The 19,040-nt window shown below is 47.6% G+C and overlaps 1 protein-coding gene across 2 annotated transcripts in view; it reads left to right on the forward strand.

Annotated features, from left to right (window-relative positions):
* The window catches only part of PNPLA7 (patatin like phospholipase domain containing 7), a 126,399-nt gene that overhangs the window by 69,993 nt on the left and 37,366 nt on the right, over positions 1 to 19,040 (forward strand). For both annotated transcript variants that reach the window (XM_038155911.1, XM_038155910.1), the window contains exons 23-26: positions 7,050 to 7,113; positions 7,573 to 7,741; positions 8,813 to 8,995; positions 10,222 to 10,340. In XM_038155911.1, coding sequence (XP_038011839.1) covers positions 7,050 to 7,113; positions 7,573 to 7,741; positions 8,813 to 8,995; positions 10,222 to 10,340 — 535 coding nt within the window. The remainder of the gene's footprint in view (positions 1 to 7,049; positions 7,114 to 7,572; positions 7,742 to 8,812; positions 8,996 to 10,221; positions 10,341 to 19,040) is intronic.

Here is a 19,040-nt window from a genome sequence, read left to right on the forward strand (position 1 = left end):
TAATATGTGGGGAGAACAGCTGGTTTTAGCTTTCTTTTGCAACTTAATGTATTTATTACAGAAAATTCCTTGCCCTTCCTCTTAATATGCCCTTAGCTGGATATTGCAGTGATGCCTTGAATTCCCCTGCTGCAGGCTGGAGAGAAGGATAGAAGGAACGAGGAGGATGCAGGGAGGAACGCTGAGACCATTGCAAGAATCATCAGCTGCTGCAGCTCTGGGAAGGAACCTGGCCTTGGGATGCAGGCTGACCCCAGTCCTGGTGGGAATGCAGGCTGGGTTGTAACACAATATAACGCTTAAGAAGTGCCTTTTTTTTTTCTGGAATTGGCATGAGAAGGCTGTGGGTAGTGCTTGGAGTTGGAGCTGGTTGCAGGTGAATCTATTCAACAGGATTTTGGAGTTTGTCTTGATAATTTTTAGCTATTTCTGTATTATTGAAGGGATATAAAAGTAATGACAACTAGAAAATCTCAGTTTGGTAGTGAATATTTACTGTCCACAAAAACTGAAAAAGTACTCAGAATCTTTCTTCCCCCAGAAAAAAAAAAAAGCCACTTTTGCCTGTAATGAGAAAGGACTAAGTGGTTTCATTGCTTAATTCTTTTTTGTGGGGTTCATTAATTTTTTTTCAAATTTCATTTATTTTTTTTAATGCTTTGATTTGTAATGGGAACAGCTCAGGTGAGCAGCCTGCTCTCCATCAAGGGTGCATTCTGCACACAGGGAGCACCATCGTGTGGGACCACCTACAGCTTTCCCAGACCATTTGTGCTGGATCCTTTGACATTTGGTGTTTCTGTGATTTATGATAATTCACATATTGTTTCCAGACGATGCGATTGTGTCCCAGATAAATGCTAAGGGATATTTGTGCTTCCATGGAGCTTCCAATCACAGAATGATCCAGGTTGGAAGGGACCTTAAAGCCCATCCAGTGCCACCCCTGCCATGGCAGGGACACCTCCCACTGTCCCAGGCTGCTCCCAGCCCCAGTGTCCAGCCTGGCCTTGGGCACTGCCAGGGATCCAGGGGCAGCCCCAGCTGCTCTGGGCACCCTGTGCCAGGGCCTGCCCACCCTGCCAGGGAACAATTCCTAATTCCCAATATCCCATCCATCCCTGCCCTCTGGCTCTGGGAAGCCATTCCTTATTGTCCTGGCACTCCAGGCCCTGGGACAGTCTCCATCTTTCTTGTACCTTCAGGCTCTGCAAGGCCACTCTGAGGTCCCCCCAAAGCTTCTCCTGTGCAGGTGAACAATGCCAGCTGTGCCAGCCTCTCCTCCCAGCAGAGCTGCTCCATCCCTCTGATGCCCCTGGTGCCTCCTCTGGATCTCTGCAGCAGCTCCAGCTGCTCCCTGTGCTGGGCCAGGGCTGGGGCAGCTCTGCAGCTGGCACAAGCTGTGGGATGAAAGGTTTATCTGGGACCTGGCAGCAGCAGCTGGACCTGCCTTCACCTTGAGACAGACATAGGATGAAAAATGCTCTGGGCTCTGTGGGCAGAGCAGAAGGTCCTGCAGGGCACAGTGACCCTGAGGCTGCAGCCCTGCTGTGCCCTGGCTCCAGTGTGACAGCCCTTCCTCTGCATCTGGGGCTCTGGGTCTCCAAGAAAGGAGGCTGTGCAATATCCACCTTGCAGAAAGCAGGAGCAGAATTTTCCAGCTCTGGACTGGAGTGCCAGGAAGGGGGGCAGATTTTTCTGCTGTGCAATTCATCATGCTGATGAATTCTGGTCAGTGTTCATGATGTCTATTTTTATTATTAATTCTTTTCCTCCTAATCTTGGTAGAGCTGAGAGCATGTTTTGATAAGAAGTTCTTCTGAAGTATTCAGATTTTTCAAAAGTATTTGCCTGACTGTTTTTTTGTTCCTTTACTGAGACCAGCTAAAAGACACCACATGGCTGTGCAAATTCTGGTTCTATGTGGGAGCCCTCTGATCTCATAGAATTTCAAAATGAAGTAGGGAGGGATTCGAATCCAACATATGTGTCTCTCTCATTCCTTTCTGCCCTTTAAATTTTTCCTTCTTTTCAGTTCTAAAAATGTATAATGTATTGGACAGCTCACTGAAAAATCTTTGCTAATAATTTATTGGAGTTTTTAATTACAATTCTGCCTGTCTTTATGCACAGATTAGATTTAAATGTGAAATGTTCACTGTGGTGCCTGAACCCTGGCACCACTTAGTATTTTTTTGCTGGACAAGATCCTCTGACATCCAACTCATTTATCAGTTATGTGACTTTGCCACGTAATTTTGTAGACTTTTATTAGGCCAAAAGTAAATTTTCTTTTAATGGAGTCCAAGCAAGTAAATTTGCTCTGCTGAAATTTTTCCACATTGTGTATTGTACTGGCCTTGTCTTTTGATGTGAATGTGTTTTTCTGGTGAGGTGGATTTGAAACCATTTCTGAGCCTCAGAAATCCTTCTCTGCCTTCTGGGCCACTCATTTCTCGAGGCAACTCTTGGACCATGTTTTATTAGACTTAGAACTAGGACTCCTCCTTCTGCATATCTTGGCGTTTTGTGGAAAAAAAATGACCAAAGTGAGTCTCTTGCTCACTGGCAAGAAAGGGAGGTTTTATGTCTTGTGTGATGTTTTTTCTTCCCTCTCTGGGGCAGGGGGTTGGAAGCTTTGCTGCAGCCATTCTCTTCAGTGCCCTTGTTTGTTAGCAAAGAAAATGAACCAGACCTCTGGCATTCACCAGCTTCTCCTTCCCTTCCCTCCTGTTTCATGGAATTCTTAGTTTTGTACTGAAAAACAGATGGCCCTGGAGTACAGCTTTAGATGCTCCAGGAGGTTTTCCCAGAAACCACAATCCCTGGGCCTGGGGTGAGGCCACTGCCTGCAGTTCTCTCGCCTGAAGCACAGAAAACCTGGGCTTCAGGATCCCTGTGAGCTCTTGGCTGGCAGAAAAATCCCCCAGGCTACCGAAAGTCACCACCTCAGGCTTAAGAAATCCAAAAGGCTGTGAAAGCTGTGGATAGCTGGAGGCTCAGGGAATGGCACTCAGTTTTTCTTGCTCTGATACTCCTCCCCAGCAATCTGCTGCTGGCTGCTGTCAGAGACTCACACAGGGCTTGGAGGAATATTTCATGTTACCTCACATCACCTCTCCTGTTCTTCACTTTGAACTGTTCTGATCCTATTGACAGAACACTGAGGGGTGCAGGGATGTGTCCCTGATGCCAGCTCCAGCTGGAAGCTGCCTGTGAGGCTGGTGCCAGGTTTGGAGAGGGGTGCTAAGAGGTGTGTGACTGTGACAAAGCCCTTTAAGGATGCGCTGACACCTTGGGCTGGTCACTCCTGCCTGCAGGTGTGGCTGTTCGAGGGCTGTGGATTTGAATCATCACAGAATCATGGAATGGTTTAGGTTGGAAGGAACCCTAAAGCCCATCTCACCCCACCTGCTGCCATGGGCAGGGACACCTTCCACTATCCCAGCTTGTTCCAAGCCCTATCCAGCCTGGCCTTGAACCTTCAGGATGGGAATGATATTTTTTGCATTACTTGGTTGCTCGCAGCAGTTTAGTTGAGATAACACTTTTGTTGGTTCTGTTTTCTGAGCTCACATATGTTGGTGTTCTTGGTCGCATTAATGGAGGGGTTTTAATGGCTGATTAATTGGGAGCCTGCTAGAAACTGGGAGTGCTGAGCAGATGGTTGGTATTTCTGAGACAAAACAAGTTGGTTCTGTTGGAAGCATCACCATGTTCCGTGCTGGGGATGAGTGAAGGTCTGGGAATCTTTGTCCCGTGTCCCTGGCACGTGGAGGGATGGGGTGCTGGGTAGGCTCCTCCTGAGCTGGCACAGCCAGGGTCTGTCTGAGCACCCTTGTTTGTGTCCTGTTCTGTGAACTGCTGCTCTCCCACATCAGAGGTGAGGTCTGGATGTGATTTTTGAGTCTCTCCAAGGCTCGTTCTGGTGTTGTCCACAGCCAAGGTGCCTCTGGCTGAAGGAGCACAAAGAACCACCCCAGCCCTACAAACTGCCTCTCCCCTGGGATGAAAGCTGTTCTGGCTGCAGGTCACTGGCTTTGATAGTGTCCCCTGCGTTCAGTGGTGTCTTCCTGGAGCCTGGGCCCCAGAGCATCACCAGGGACTGATGCTGCTGGATCTCAGTGCCCAGGGTCGGGGGGTAACAGGCAGAGGTGCCCACGCTGTTCCTTGGTGTTGGCTCTCTTAGCATTTTTATTGCATTCCTCAGCTCAGTTGGCATTCCAAGCTGTTTGTCTTTGCCTGCTAAACTTCCACCACTGCCAGAAAGCTTTGTAAGCCACATGTCCTGGAATACAAATTTAATCCACCTGTCTTTTCTATGTAACTGAGGACTCTGACATGTTAATGGACAGTGATGATCACTGTGCTGCTGAATGCTTGCAGAATTGCCCTGCACTCTGTCCCTTGCAGTTCTATCCTGTGCAGTGCCATCAGTATTCCCTCTGGGAGACCTCTCTTATCCCCTTGTGCCATTTCAAAGCTATACCAAGGCTGACACCAGGCGAACAGTGAGTCAGATAAAAGAATCTGCCAGTGTTGAAGATGTGGTGATAACCCCCAGCACTGGGGCTGTTCCCTGCTCTGGGATGGCTCAAAGAGCTGCAGAGGGAGGAGGGAAGGGCAGGCTAAGCCCAGATCTGCTCTGGGAGTGCTGCTCATTCCCTCTGCTTGGGACTTGTTGTTTTCATAGGAACTAACTTCCAGAACTTTTATTGGAGGATGGGGAAGTCAAATTCTATTCTTGACTCATCCTCCTCTCTCTGCTTTCTCACCAGCTTTATCTTTTGGTCTCTGCTTATGGGATATTTTTGTCCATTTCTGTTTGCTCTTCTTTGATAATCAGTGTAGCAAAGAGTAAAGAGTAAATGTTATTTGGGTATTGGAAAGTACAAGATGGAAAACGGCACCTGGGAACTTATTCAAGTCTAAGAGTAAAGTCAATTAAAGCAGGGTGAAGCCTTTGCAGCAGGATTTGAGCACTGAGGGGGGATGTCTTCGTTTGAAAAGACAGGTGTCTGCTAAGGAAGGCAGGAACCTCCCTTGAAATGGAAAATATAAACCTCCTCCCTCTGAATTATTATAATTTTGAAATTAAGGGGCTCTCAGGCAAAGATATGGGAACAGGAATAACAGTTCTTCAGTAAGAAAATTTAAATCAAAATGCAGTAATACAAAGCAACAAAAAACCCCACTGCCAGAGTCAGAAGAGGAGCTGACCCCCTGTGTGTCAGGGTGGTGGCAGCAGTGCCATTCCATGGTGGCTCAGCCCTCCTGCAGTGCCAGCTGTGGTTCTGCTGGAGCAGGGATCCTGGACAAGGCTGGAGTTTTCCTCTGAAGCTCCAGGGCTGCTGGAGATGGGCCTGCTCTGCCTCTGGGAATGCAGGGAGAAGAAAGCTGCTCCTCTGGGAATGCAGGGGGCAGAGGCTGCTGTGCTGTTCCAGGCTCAGATTGGATCCAGGTAGGAATGCTTGGCTCCTGCCCTGGGCACAGCATCTCCCCATGGGATGGTGGAATTTGATCAGCCATGCAGGGACACTCAGTGGCCATGGACAGCAGAGATCTCCTGGAGGGAGGATTGGCTGTGGCAGAGATAAAGAAACCTGCCCCATGGACAGCAGAGAGCTGCCCCAGCTCTGACAGATGGTGACAGAACACACACCCCCAGCCACATCTTGCATTTGTAACCTAGAACAGGGGAGATGCGTTGGCCCTAAAGTTCCAGATCCAGATCTGTACCTGGGGGTTTTGCTTTTTGAACACAGAGGTGGGAATTTGTGACCTTCTCCCATGTTCCTTGTTCACAGTTCCTTGATTTTTACTGAACACATTATAGCCTTGCCTTGAGACTCCTCACATAATGAAGTGTTTTGTTATTTAGTACATAAATTTCAGTTCTGTTGTTAATGAAACAGTGAGGGATTGCACAATGAAAATATGAATACAAAGTGACTGCTCTGTCATGTTTTGTAAATGTGAATTTCTCTCTCAGTAAGAGACAGGTAATATTTTCTCTAGGTGTGCAGTTATTCCCTTAAGTTTCCTTTTCTTTGCATTTTTTAAATTTAGCTGCAGTCACCCTGCAACTTCTACCACATATGACACAAATTGCTGCTGCACTAGAATTGCTAATAAGAAAATTAAACTAAAATGCCTGCAAGAAGCTTTATGTGCACCAAAATTCAACTCAGATCTAAGGTTGTTGCAGATGTGTTAGATGTTACAGACACAGATGTGTCTGTGTCTGTAGTGGAGTCTGACTGTGCCCCACAGATTTGGGAATGCATTTGGGGTTCCTGTTGGCATGTTGAATAAGGAGTAGTAATGCTGCAGAGAGCTTGAAGATTCACCTGGAGAGGTGGTTCAATGCAGGATGAACAAGTTCTGTATTTCAGAAGATGGGAGGAACAGCTTTTTTCTTTGGAAACAGGATCCTGGCCTTCCTGTGGCTATAAAGGTCTGTGCTGTTCTGAATGCTGAGCTGGTGAAGATGCAGCTGCAATAGGAGCTGTTACCAGAGCCAGGATGGACAGGGCTTGGAGCAGCCTGGTCCTCTGGAAGGTGTCCTGCCCATGGAATGGAATGAGCTTTAAGGTTCCTTCTAACTCAGTGTATTCCATGGTTCTGTGATCCTGTGTGACCCTGAGGAATGGGATAACAGAGCTTGCAGGTTGTGACTAATGCAGTAACAGAGGTCTGGGAGTAGGGAGAATTGGAAGATGTATTCCTAGAAAAGTGTGAAATTTTTTGTAAAGACTTTTTGCCAGTTCTGATCAATGTACTGATCCATCACTACCTTCAAAGCAAACTCTTGGAATTGAATTCTTGGAATCCAAGAATGGTTTGGGTTGAAGGGGACCTTAAAATCCATCCCATTCCACCCCCTGCCATGGGCAAGGACACCTTCCACTATGCCAGGTTGCTGCAAGCCCCATGCAGCCTGGTCTTGGACACTTCCAGGGATCCAGGGGCAGTCACAGCTTCTCTGGGCAGTTTTCTCCAGGAGCTCAAATGGAGGTGTTCACAGGTGAATTTCCTTGTTCCCCCAGGTCCTGCCCTGCTGCTCACCAGTGACAACATCAAACAGCGCCTGGGCTCTGCTGCTCTCGACAGGTACCTGCCCTCATGACTGCTCAGGGAAATGCAGAGACACACTGGCCTTTTCTTATAAATACACCGAGTTTGGGAACAAAGTCCTGTCTTCTGACATACACTGGGCCTTCTGCTCCTGGTGTTGGAGACAATAATGTTTCAGGAGTATTTGGTGCAGGTGTGGCTGGGTTTTTCCCACAGTTACTTTCTCACTTGTGGAATTGGAAAAGCTGAATTTCTCTGAGTGTGTTCATGCTTAGGGGTTCTGTGGAAGCATTAATGAAGTGAGGCATCACTGTATCCTCCTGCTTGGTATTTGTTTGATGGTGTAAATCCTGGAGAAAGAGAGCCAGCAGGAGCTGGGAGCAGATACTGGATGAGCAGGAAATGCCACTCTCTCCCTCTGTAAGATTCCCTCTCTTCTCTTGGGAGCTGTGATATAACACCAGTTGAATTCTCTGTTTTCCTTGTCTGCCCCAGCATCCACGAGTACAGACTGACCAGCTGGCTGGGCCAGCAGGAGGACATCCACAGGATTGTTCTGTACCAGGCTGACAGCACCCTGACCCCCTGGACCCAGCGCTGCATCCGCCAGGCCGACTGCATCCTCATCGTGGGGCTGGGAGACCAAGAGCCCACTGTGGGAGAGGTGTGGGACTGCTCCTTCCCCTCCTGGCACTGGGAACAGCCCAGCTCAAGGCAGCTTGCTTCACACTCATGTATTTTCCTGGCTTTAACTCCCAGTGAGGCATAAATAATGAAATATTCCTGAGAAATGCCTGTTAGGAATAGCAAAAGAATTGCATGAGAATCCTCTGAGATGGCAAGTTTTATGTAGGAGTACTTCCAGCAAAGTTCTTTTCCTCTAAAGAGTCATTTTGGCCAATGGTAAATCAAAAATTGCTTTGAAGCTTTGTGTTTCTGCCCAGAATTTCTTTGGGCTTCCGCACAGAGGGAGAAATTCTTTTCTGCCTGGATGAAATTCATGGTATGTGCTTAGGAAAAAGTAGATCTAAATCACAGTGCATGAATTATTTATTATATTTTATTACAGATCTTAAGCTGTAATTTTTTTTCCCCTTACTATCTATTTTTATGATTTTACATTTTATTACCAAAGTCTTCTGACCAGACAAAAATTCTTCAAGAAATTTTAAAAAGGGATCACAGGTGGGGTTTTTTAGGATGGTGAAGTGCTGAGTCTGACCTGCAAAGAGCCTGGGCTGGTCCCACGTGCAGCTTTCATGTGTGTCCCATTGTGCGGGCTCTTCCTGCATGGATGTGGGAGGCAGGAAGCACAGGCAGAACAAGCTGCCAGCAGTTGCCTAAAACAACAACAAAAAAAATCAAAATCAGAAATGCAAAGAGGAAAGAAAGTGGATGGGAAGGGAAAGAAAAAAACACTGAATGTTTGCGGGCTTGAGTCTGACTCGGGCAGCATCTCACATTACAGCTCCTGCCTGAGCTGTGCTTTTAATGGCCTGGTTTCAGTCAAAAACATTTAAGTTTGAATCCTTGGCTGATTTTAGGCTTCTGTGTGCTGAGTAAGCCCAGAGTTAACAGTGTTGTTGCCCAAATCAGTCATATTTGGGGGCCGTGACTGTGCAGAGTGGGATTCAGGTGGGAATAGGGGTGTGGGGTGTGTGTGGATGTATTTCACCCTGAGACTGGAGCAGCCAGGACTCACTGTCCTTTCCTTGGGTGTCCCTGGCTGCTGTAGCTGGAGAGGATGCTGGAGAACACGGCAGTGAGAGCCCAGAAGCAGCTGGTCCTGCTGCACAAGGAGGATGGGCCCCTCCCGTCCCGCACTGTGGAGTGGCTCAACATGAGGAGCTGGTGTTCTGCTCACCTCCACATCCACTGCCCACGCAGAGTCTTCTCCAAAAGGAGTCTGCCCAAGCTGGTAAGAGATTCCTGCTTTGGTGGCTGGTCCCTTGGTGTCTCTCACTTGGTCTGTAATCTGTGTGCCAAAGGGGGTCTGGGGTAATGCTAGTCCACCATATTCTTACACACACAGATTTAACAATGCGTTCTGCAAATCCACTGAATTTTGCAAAGCCGAATCATGGTAATATTTTTTAAAGGTAAATTGATAATTACAAAGTCTTGGCCTGCCATAGTCAGCAATCCTGTTCTGGCTCTCCTTATAATTTGAGCTATCATCTCCATAATTGTAAAAACTGGTTTTGGAGACCTGTGAGGAAGAAAAACCCATTCTATTATTAACAAAGGATCTTTCTCAGAGGAGTCCCACTGAAATATGAGACCACACCCTTAAAATCTGTTTGGCCTCAGTTGGATTTAGGGAACAGGGATAAGGGGACCAGGTTTTCTTTATGGATGCAGACTTGGCTTTTTGATATCTTGACAGAGTAATCACTGTCTCAGAGTCCCAAGGAAAGGTGTGTACAGGCCATAGTAGAGTCCTTTTTGTTGGGAGCATCCCTGTGCTTCCCAAAGCTGTGCTAAACATGAGGCAGAGGCAGTCTGGGATGCTTCCCAAGAACTTTAAATCCTTGTCAAGGAAGAGAAAGAGCTTCTGTACTGTCCGCAGGAGCTATAAAAGAGAGACCACTGGCCACTAGAACTGTTGGGGTGGTTCACCACCCTCTGTTCCTTTAGAAGAAGAGCTGTAACACAGAATCACTGACAGCTTCAGGCTGGAAAGGACCACTGGAGGTCCTTCAGTCCCATCTCCCTGCTCAACAGGGTTCCTGGAGCAGTCACTAGGATTGTGTCCAGACAGACTTGGAGTATCTCTAGTGAGGGAGATCTCAGAGCCTCTCTGGTCTCTGTCCTGTGCTCAGTAACTGCACAGGAAAGAAATTCTTCCTCCTGTCCAGGTGGAGCTCCTGGGCATCACCTCCTGCCTGTTCCTCTGGTGACATTGCTGGGCCCCACGGAGCGGAGCCTGGTCCCTGCCCTGAGCCCTCCCTGCACACAGGGACACACAGGGGTGAGGTCCCCTCTCAGCCTTGTCTTCTCCAGGCTGAGCAGCCCCAGCTCCCCCAGCATTCCCTCACAAGAGAGAAGCTCCAATCTCCTCATCTTTGCAGCATCTTTTAGCAGGCTGCTGCTGGCTGCCTCTGCCCTGGCCGTGCAGTGACCATGCCTGGCTCTCCTCCGCAGGTGGAGATGTATGAACGTGTGTTCCAGAAGGCCCCAGACCGTCACTCCGACTTCTCCCGCCTGGCCCGGGTCCTGACGGGCAACGCCATCGCGCTGGTGCTGGGCGGCGGAGGGGCCAGGTAGGGCATTGTCCTGGGCATCCTGCCTGGGCTGCACGGGCCTCTGGGCATCCTGCCTGGGCTGCACGGGCCTCTGGGCATCCTTCCTGGGCTGCACGGGGATCTGAGCAGCCTGGCCTGGGCAAGGAGCCCCTGCCCGTGGCATGGGTTGGGGCAGAATGGGCTCTAAGGTTCCTCCCAACCCAAACCGCTCTTGGATTCTGTGCTGGTGCATCCACCAGATCTGAGAGCTGTCCCTGGGCTGGGACAAATCCCTCTGGGTAACAGATCCTGGGACACCAGCAGTGCTCTGCAGGCAGCATTTGGGGGAGGAGACACTGAGGAATCACACAAACTTAGCCTGCTGTGGGGATTTGTGCAGAATTTCTGCAGAAGGAACATGAGTGTTTGTGACCTCTTGGGGCCTCTCATAATGGTTTAATACCAGGAGGTGACCAGGGCGCCAAAGATGACGTTTCTTTCTGTTGGCCTACACTTAGGATTTTTTTCCCTTATGGATTCTTATATTAGGAAATGGCTCACAGTATTTCAAAGCTCTTCAAAGTTTGAGCAGTAAGAGGAATTATGTCCTCTAATGGAGAATGTTCTCATCTTTATAATCCTCCAAACCCCCAGGTACCCATGCACTTTGACAGCCTTACCTTACAGGAAGGGTGTGTTTTTGCAGACACAAGGACAGGGAGTGTGCTGAGCACTCTGTTAGAATTCCATCTGAAACCCTAGTGAGCTTTAGAAATAAATTACTGCTGGCATTTTTCTTTGGAATCCCTTTTTACTTGGAGAGTTTTCTGTTGAGACAGAATTGAGTCGCCCTTTGTCTCAAGCGAGCACCGCCTTCGTTGTCTCCATCTCTGTGTTCTTGAAGCCCTGCTTTAAAAGAGTGCTTTGAAATACAGCTCTCAAAAAAATAAAACCCCTAATTTGCACGCAGTCTGTCTGTTTAAGTGCACAGAAATATCACATTTTTGTCTTTGGGCCAGCGCGTGCTTCAGGGGAGCCTTTGCTGCAGGAAAGGCTGGAGCTCCTTTGTGCCAGCTCCTCCTGAGCAGTCACTGGTGCTGAGACAGCCAAAGCTGGTTCCTCAAGTGTCTCACAGGTGCCTTGACCCTGCTCCCTTTCACAGCCCCTCACCCGAACTGGTTTCAGGATTTCATTTCTGAGACAACCTCTGTCCTGTGGAGACACAAAGCAGAACAGCAGAGGGGAGCTCCTGTTTTATCTGAGTATCTCAGGAGGCTTCTCATCCACTGATAGAGAGCATTTGTGGTTTGTTATTTGTTCCCAGCTGATATCTCTGCCTCTACCAGAGCCTGTGTCATGCTAAATATGTGCACTCCTGTATTGCTGGCAGCACATTTTGCTCGTTCCCTTTCTTCCTTCTCTAACATTGCTGTAATTTTTGCCAAACTGTTTTTTTGTTTGTTTTTTTTTTTTTTATTCTACTATTTAATTTGCAAGCTCCCACCTGCGGGTGTGCAGGATCCGAGGTAAGGAGGAGCAGGGTCACTGTGTTGGTCCCGTGTTGTCCCTCTCTGCAAAGCTGCTCTGCTGCTGTGTTGGCTTTGGGGTCTCTGGATGCTCATCACCCATTCAGCAACGAGCATGGGCCATTAGCCATCACTCTGCTCATTTCTGCGTCCCTGAATGGGGAGGACCTGAAGAGGATTAAGGGCAGAGTGGATAAATGGGATATTTCTTCCTTCTCTGAAACACTTTCTATGCCACAGACTGAAATGCTTGTTCAGGGGTTCCAGGCTGGCACGGGGATGGTGTGAGCACTGTGTTTTCCCTGGAAAGATACAGAATGCTGTTCTAGTCATTAAATAATCATCTAAATTGTGCTTGGATAAAGATTTTTCGAAGTGAGAATGTAATTAAGACTGGGCAAAAGACAAAATTGCTCTGAAACCATGTAAAGGTTCAGAATTACTCTGAACCTCTGCCTTTGGAAGGGCAAAATAAATTCTTAGATTGCCCATTTCTACTAACAAGGGAATTTCAAGAGATTAGATTAGGTACTTAAAATCATCCTGTGGTTAAAGCACAGTCAGACTAAGAATGTCTTTGTGGGTCTCTGCAGACTGTTGATGGCCTTTGGATAATAATTACATGAATATCCTCCCACCTTGCTCTCAGAGCAGGAATCATGCAGGTCACACAGCCAGGGAGAGGTGACAGTGACAGGGACTGGCTGGTGGGTATTTGTTCAAGGTATTGTGTTCTGTGACTCCAGTAATATCAATTATTTAGTTGTTATTTTGGGAATGTTTGTCTGGCTTCCCAGTGACAGCCGGATTGGGAGGTTTTAGCAAGAGCAGCTTCCCAGTAATTATCGTTGTGGTTTGTCATGACAAAAGGCTCATAGGAACTAAAGGTTTTCTTTCTCCTACGAGCATAAAAATAAAACAACTTGAAGTGATATGGTTCTAAAATTACAGTGTTTTGCTTTTGTTAAATGCTAACTTAATTTTAGATAGAAACGTTGTGGAGTTTGAGGGAAGGGAAGGGGATTTGTGTTTAGGAAAATAATACCTCTGAGGTGTAGTTGCAAGAATAATGACACATCAAGCCCTGCAACAATGGCATAAACCTTCCATAAATAATTGTCCTGACCTTTAGCCCTCCCACGTACAGCCCACCCCTTCTTTGGTTTGCTATGGTTGTCTCAGCAAAGATGTTTTAAAACTAAAATTTCTAGGGAGAAAATAATTATTACAGAACTATCTGGGTATACTTAAGGCTTTGGGAGAAGAATGGGCTGAGCTGTTCAGAATCGTAGAGTATCCTGAGCTGGAAGGAACCCACAAGGATCTTTACTCCTGTCCCTGCACAGGCACCCCAGCAATCCCACCCTGAGCATTTCAACCTCTCCTGAGGAGCTGTGGTCAAAGGATATCCACAGATATTTCATCAGGGCATCTTTTATTTTCTCTTTTTATTGTTTAGTTTTCTCCTCAAACTTATTATCTCACCTCAGCACTTGATGTGTCAAGTAGCTGGGTTTTTTTGCACAGTTTTTTCTTGCTGACTCTACAGATGTGGCTCAGACCATTTCATTTTGGGCAGTTGGCTTATTTCAGCAGTTTTTCCTTTCTGCCTTTCCTTTGTTTCCAGCTCTGGCCCTCTGGATAGGGAGGATAAAAGCAGCAGTGTAGGAGAAGCAAATTCTGCCCTTTTTTTTTTTAATGGGATCTCTGTGTCTGATGGATGCTCCTGTTGTCTCCTGTGTCTGTGTGTGCTGCTGCAGCCTGTGCCACGTGCAGGGTGCTCACACTCCAGGCTCTTAGAGAAGGAAAAACAGGCAGCTGGTCACTCATGGGTTGCTGCTGAGCTCCTTAAAGCCTGGCTTTATCTTCCTATTCAATGGCTTTACCCAGGGATGAAGAGGCTGGGAGAGTCCCTGAGAGGCAGATCTCAATTGTTCTGCTCTCAGGGGATCACATTTGCTCTGTGCACTCTGGGTTTGACTCTGAGATTGCAGGGAGAATAAACCATGGAGGATTTGCTGTGGCTGTGAGGTTTGGCTGCAACTCCAGCTCGCTCAGGCAACGTTTAGTAAAAACTTGTCAATCCTGCTTTCTGTCTCTGCCACCAGTCGCTGATCTGTTCTTCAGGAAGGCACAAGGAATTTGTCCTGTGTCTGCACTGGGCCAAAGCCCTGGCACAGACAGGATGGCAGAGCTGCATGCTGGAAGGGATGCACAAGTCACACTGTCCTGTACAGGGGATCAAGCAAGGAGCAGGTGGGATGTGCCCACAGCCACCTGGGGACGTGGTGGATGCTCACATGCATCTCCAGGAGCTTCTGTTTGGAGGCTGAGCCCAGTGTGGCAGCATTACTTGGGAGGGTTTTGCCCCTTTGTGTTCTGAGCAGTCGGGGAGAAAATAAAAGATGCAAAGCTCACAACACACCATAAGGAAAAACTTGCAACAGATTTTGAGAACTTGAGAAGATCATGTTCCTTTTCTGACTGTTGGTGCTTTTAGCCTGCAAGTGTGGCTGGGAGGTGAGGAGCCTGGGAACAAACCCTGTGGTGCTTCCCCCGCTCCAGCCTGCTAAAAGAGGAATCAAGTTTGGGATTGATGGCCTGATCTACCCATGTAAAACACTTTGAGGCAAGTAAGTGCTGTGCTGTGAGATCTGATATTCCTCCTCAGGTTGTCTGCGGAGCTGCTGGCTGCCTTCAGCAGGCTCAGGGACACGGTGCTGCTCCATGGCTGGTGACACAGCATTTTAATTACACACCCAGCAATGAAGTGCTGGCCGAGCTGGCAGGATACAGCAGCTGAATCTGCAGTATGCTCATGTGTGGAGTCAGAAATGATTAATAAAGACACCAGTAGGTTTTGGGGGTTGATTTGTTTTTTTGTTTGGTTTGTTACTCTAACATGGAGAGGAGCCTTAAAGCAAAACCCTTGTCATCCCATCTTGGTTGAGGGCAGCTGCTTCTTAATTCTGTCCTTTTCTCATACTAATTGGTAACAGACAGGGTTTCATGCTTACCCTGTTACTTAGATGCTCAATGCCTCCTCCTTAATTGGATTTTGCCATCTTAGTTCTGAGAAACTTTCACTTCTGCACTGCATGGTGCAGGTCTGGTGTTTGGCAAGAGGGTCACTGCAGGCAAAAGAAATTTCTTTCTTGTCTCCTGTGAAATTCTCATCAATTTTTTTTTTCCTGAGAGGAGTCATGAAGCCACTGTTCTTTCCCTTGCTTGAATTCGTTAAGGAAAAATTGACAAGCTGACAGAATTAATGAACATTTAAATTTTCCTCAGCGTAATGTGGTAATGCAACAGTGGGAATGACTGAGGGATGTGCTGCAAGGAAAGGAGGGTGGAAATAGCACCTCTGCCTTTTGGGGCTGCGTTCAGATCTCCCAAGGTCAAGTGGCAGCATGGGAAGGTCTGTTTTTAGCACTGCTGCTGTGGAGAAGAGCTGAGATCCCTTGTGCAATGTCATCTTTTGCTCCATGGTCCACAAAGGCAGAGAGAAGCACGGGGAGAGAAAACAGGGAAGACTGCACAGAAAATGTCTCAGCTTAGTGAGGGTTTTAGGGCCTAATAAAGGAGATATCCCCTGGGTCAGGACTGAGGTTTGGCTCCAAGGGGTGGAGGGGGCTGGCTGGTGGTGCAGTGGTAGAATTGACACCTCATAGCCCAACTTCCAGCGTGTGATGCAACTCTGAGGTATAAAAAGCTGAAATTTGAGGTGGAAATGCTGCTCCAATGACAAAATGCTGTCCTTGACATGGACAGTTTGCTCCCATGGTGCTGACAGCTCTCTTCCCAGACTGCAGCTCCTTTTCCTGCATCGTGGTTGTGAAACCCTGGGGTTCAGTCTTGGGCAATAACAGAACCTCCTGGGGACACTCTGAGGTTTTATGGTGCAGGTGCTTTGGAATCAGTTCCAGCAGTTAAGGAAGATTAGTTCTTATTCCTCAGCTAAGACAGGTAACTGATGATAGGAGGCTTTTTACCCATATCAGGAGGAGAAGTGTGTGCATGGGTGTAGTTTAAAACTGCCACTGCAGAACTTGGGATGGAGCTAGTGGGCTCCTAAGATCGATTGCTGAATCTCAAATTCAGGGAGGGAACTGGAAACATGGGGGGAATTACTTTCTCAAACTATTAAACCTGACCAGAGGCACCCAGACAACGTGCACTTAGGGTGTGTGGGAGGAGAGGGGAGGAATTTGCTGCTTGAAGGAGGCAGCTCCAGAGAAGAACACTTGGAAAACACTGTGAGAAAGAACAGAGCAGTGCTTTCCCCTATGGGATCCTAAAGACACTCAATATAGAGATTACAGAAGGGATGAAAGAAAATCCCATGGGAGTTTCCTGGGCTCTTGATGTTCCTCACGTAAACTGGGACACAGTAAATGTTTTTCAGCTCCTTTTCTGGGTTCAGGACTTAGCATGGACTGAGTCTGGTGAGGGGCACCGGGAGGGATCAGGGGTCTCTGGAGCCCAAGTGCTGTTGTGACCAGTTCCTTGTGTTGGAGCATAAAAGTAATATCTTGAGAACTTGCTTAACAATGTGTCTCCACTCTTCCATTTCTATCTGGATAATACACAATATATTTTCCCTTTTTTTTTTTTTTTTTTTTTTTTACCTGGCTGTGTCTTCCAGTCTGCAAGTCTCTTTTCCCTTTCTAACACATCCAATCCTTGAGATTTCTCAGTTTCTTTGCACTGTTTTTACTCCACACTCATTCCCTCATGTCTTCTTTACATCTCCCCTTTAGTTCCTTTCTCAATCTTGGCTTTCAAGTCCTCTCACAAATTGTGAGATTGTCACCTATTGTGAAAAATGGCAGGTTTTTGCCATCCTGGTGTGTCCCTGTGTGTCAACAGAAACACACTTGGCTTTGAAATCATTCCAGATCATGTAGTGAGCTTCAGGACTGCACCAGGTTTGCAAATAGGTTATTCATTGCTATGTTTAATATTGTTTTCAGTGGTTTATAATAGGGCACAGGTATCCCCTTCATTTGGTGTGTCTGCCTCACAGTGCTTAAAATTCACAGGGCACAGAGCTGGTAGCTTGAAATGTAGAAAAATTGGATGCAGGGCTGTGGTTTTTCCTGAAGTGCTCAGAAAACAGCCTGAGAAAATGCTTTTTCTGAAGTAAATTATGGAACAAAACTGTTGCTAAAACCATTATTCATTGTACCCTTGGCTAGGAGAGGTTTGGAAGGGCAGCTCCAGCCTCTCCAGGGTGCTCTTGGTGCCTTGAGCACTGGCAGCTCTGAAGGGTTCAGTCACTGGGGAGCAGGGACAGGCAGGATTTTGTGGGGCTGGGGTTCAGCTGCTGAGGGGTTGAGGAAATGGCTGAAAGCCTCAGAGCTGTGCTCTGCTTTGGTGAACCACAGCGTGGGCAGTGGGCAGGTCACCCTCTGGAGCTCTGAAATGCCTCTGGAGCACTTAGGGGAAGAGAAATACAAACCATTACCAGGAGGAGTTGTTTGGGGTTTCAGCAGGATGTTATCTCAAAATGGAAATGGATTTATGCTGCTGCCTCCTGGGTTGGATGTGTCTGGGGAATTTGCTTGAAACCTGCCATCCAGTTATTCTGATGGAGCTGACTCTTCCCTCCAGCAGGCAGAGGGATGAGCAGGTGTGACCCCAGGTGACCAGGTTGTGACCAGGTGTGACCCCAGGTGACCCCTTGTGCTGTCTGGGTGCAGTGCCAAGACATGGTTAGTGTTTATGTAGGGGCTGCTGAGGTTTGGGGGTATCTTTGCCTCCTCTGGCAGGAGGGATCTGGGTGCTGGGCTCTGCTGGGGGCTGGCCAAGATCCCTGTCTCCAGCCTGGTGTCTGGCAGCCCTGGATGGAGCCTGTCTGGGCCCTTCTGCACTGGGTTCACACCATTTCCTGATTGCCACTTACACGAGACAAAGAGCAAGGATTTTTTTTTGCAATTGCTGTCTTTTCTTTCTCTCTCCCTGATGCAGTCAGGCAGCATCCCTGAAATTCCTGTTCCAAGTGCTTGCTGGAGGTACTGAGCTGGCATGTCAGGGCTGTGCTTTCCTCTCCTCTAGCAAGACAGGTCCTGAAGAATATGTGCTGCTAAAAGGATCCCATCCCTCATCCTGATCATGTTCTGAAGTTCCAGCAAATTAAGCTGAGATATGAAAGGAACTTGAAAAATGCTGCTTCTCTGGGTTTAAATGGAAGAATCGGGCTTGCTGTGCAGCATCTGCAGTCTGTCAGTGCCCAGTAACAGCTGAGGAAGCAGGATTTCTGCAGCAGGGAAGAATCAAAATTATACAAAAGGGGCTCAATCTGCTTTGTGTCATGGAATAAAAAACAGTACTCCAACGTCTGAATACTTGAAATATCTTTCCTCCAGTTCCTGCTCTTCAAAGTAATCCCTTTGTACACTAGGCCAGTCTGTCTTTTGACTTTGGAAAGGCAGAAAGTTGGCAGCTCTGAGGTTAATCCTTGTGGCCTTTGCAGTTTTCCCCATCATGGCCAGCCTGGAGGGGGGAGGCTGTTTGGTGACCTGTGTTATGGCTTTTGTGTGTGGGGGTAAATGTCTGTACCTCAGTGCGCAGTGGGGTGGAATTTCTCTCTGTGATATCCCTTTTTGATGCTCAGACTGATGCATGGGGGGGCTTCAGAGCTTGTGATTGCTCCTGTAGGTGCTCAGGGAAGTGTCCTGTGCTGGGTGTCTGTGCTCTTCGCACGAGTGGAGCATCCATTGCCATGTGCAGATAAACCAGAGGGAAAGCTGAATTCCAGAGTCAGGCTTCTGGATTCCCAGCATCTTTCAAAACCTAGATTTGATTCCAGGGCAATATTCAGGAGGTAAAATAACAGAGAAGCAGCATAACTTTATGCTTAAAGATAAAACTGTACCTTTGACTTGGTGTTTTACTTTGCTGCTCCTTTGGAAAGGCCAGAGGAGTAAGGTAAGGAATGTGGGCTACTACTTGGAAAAGATGATGATAATATAGGTTTGGATATCTAATTTGAGTCTTATCCAGGTCAGCCCTAGAGCTAGGTTGTTTGAACAAACAGAAAACAACCCCTAAAAATAAATCAGTGAGTTTATTTGCTGTTGTAGAGCAAAGCTCCTGAGACATGGCTGGAGCTCCTGTGGGAGCCTCGGGCTCTGTGTTTGCAGATGGTTGGGGAGAGGCTGCAGCCTCACTGCTCCTGAGAGGCTCTGCCTGGATTTCTGCAGGGAGGGAC

The sequence above is a fragment of the Motacilla alba genome, chromosome 17, assembly GCF_015832195.1.
Source record: "Motacilla alba alba isolate MOTALB_02 chromosome 17, Motacilla_alba_V1.0_pri, whole genome shotgun sequence".
Lineage (NCBI taxonomy): Eukaryota > Metazoa > Chordata > Aves > Passeriformes > Motacillidae > Motacilla > Motacilla alba.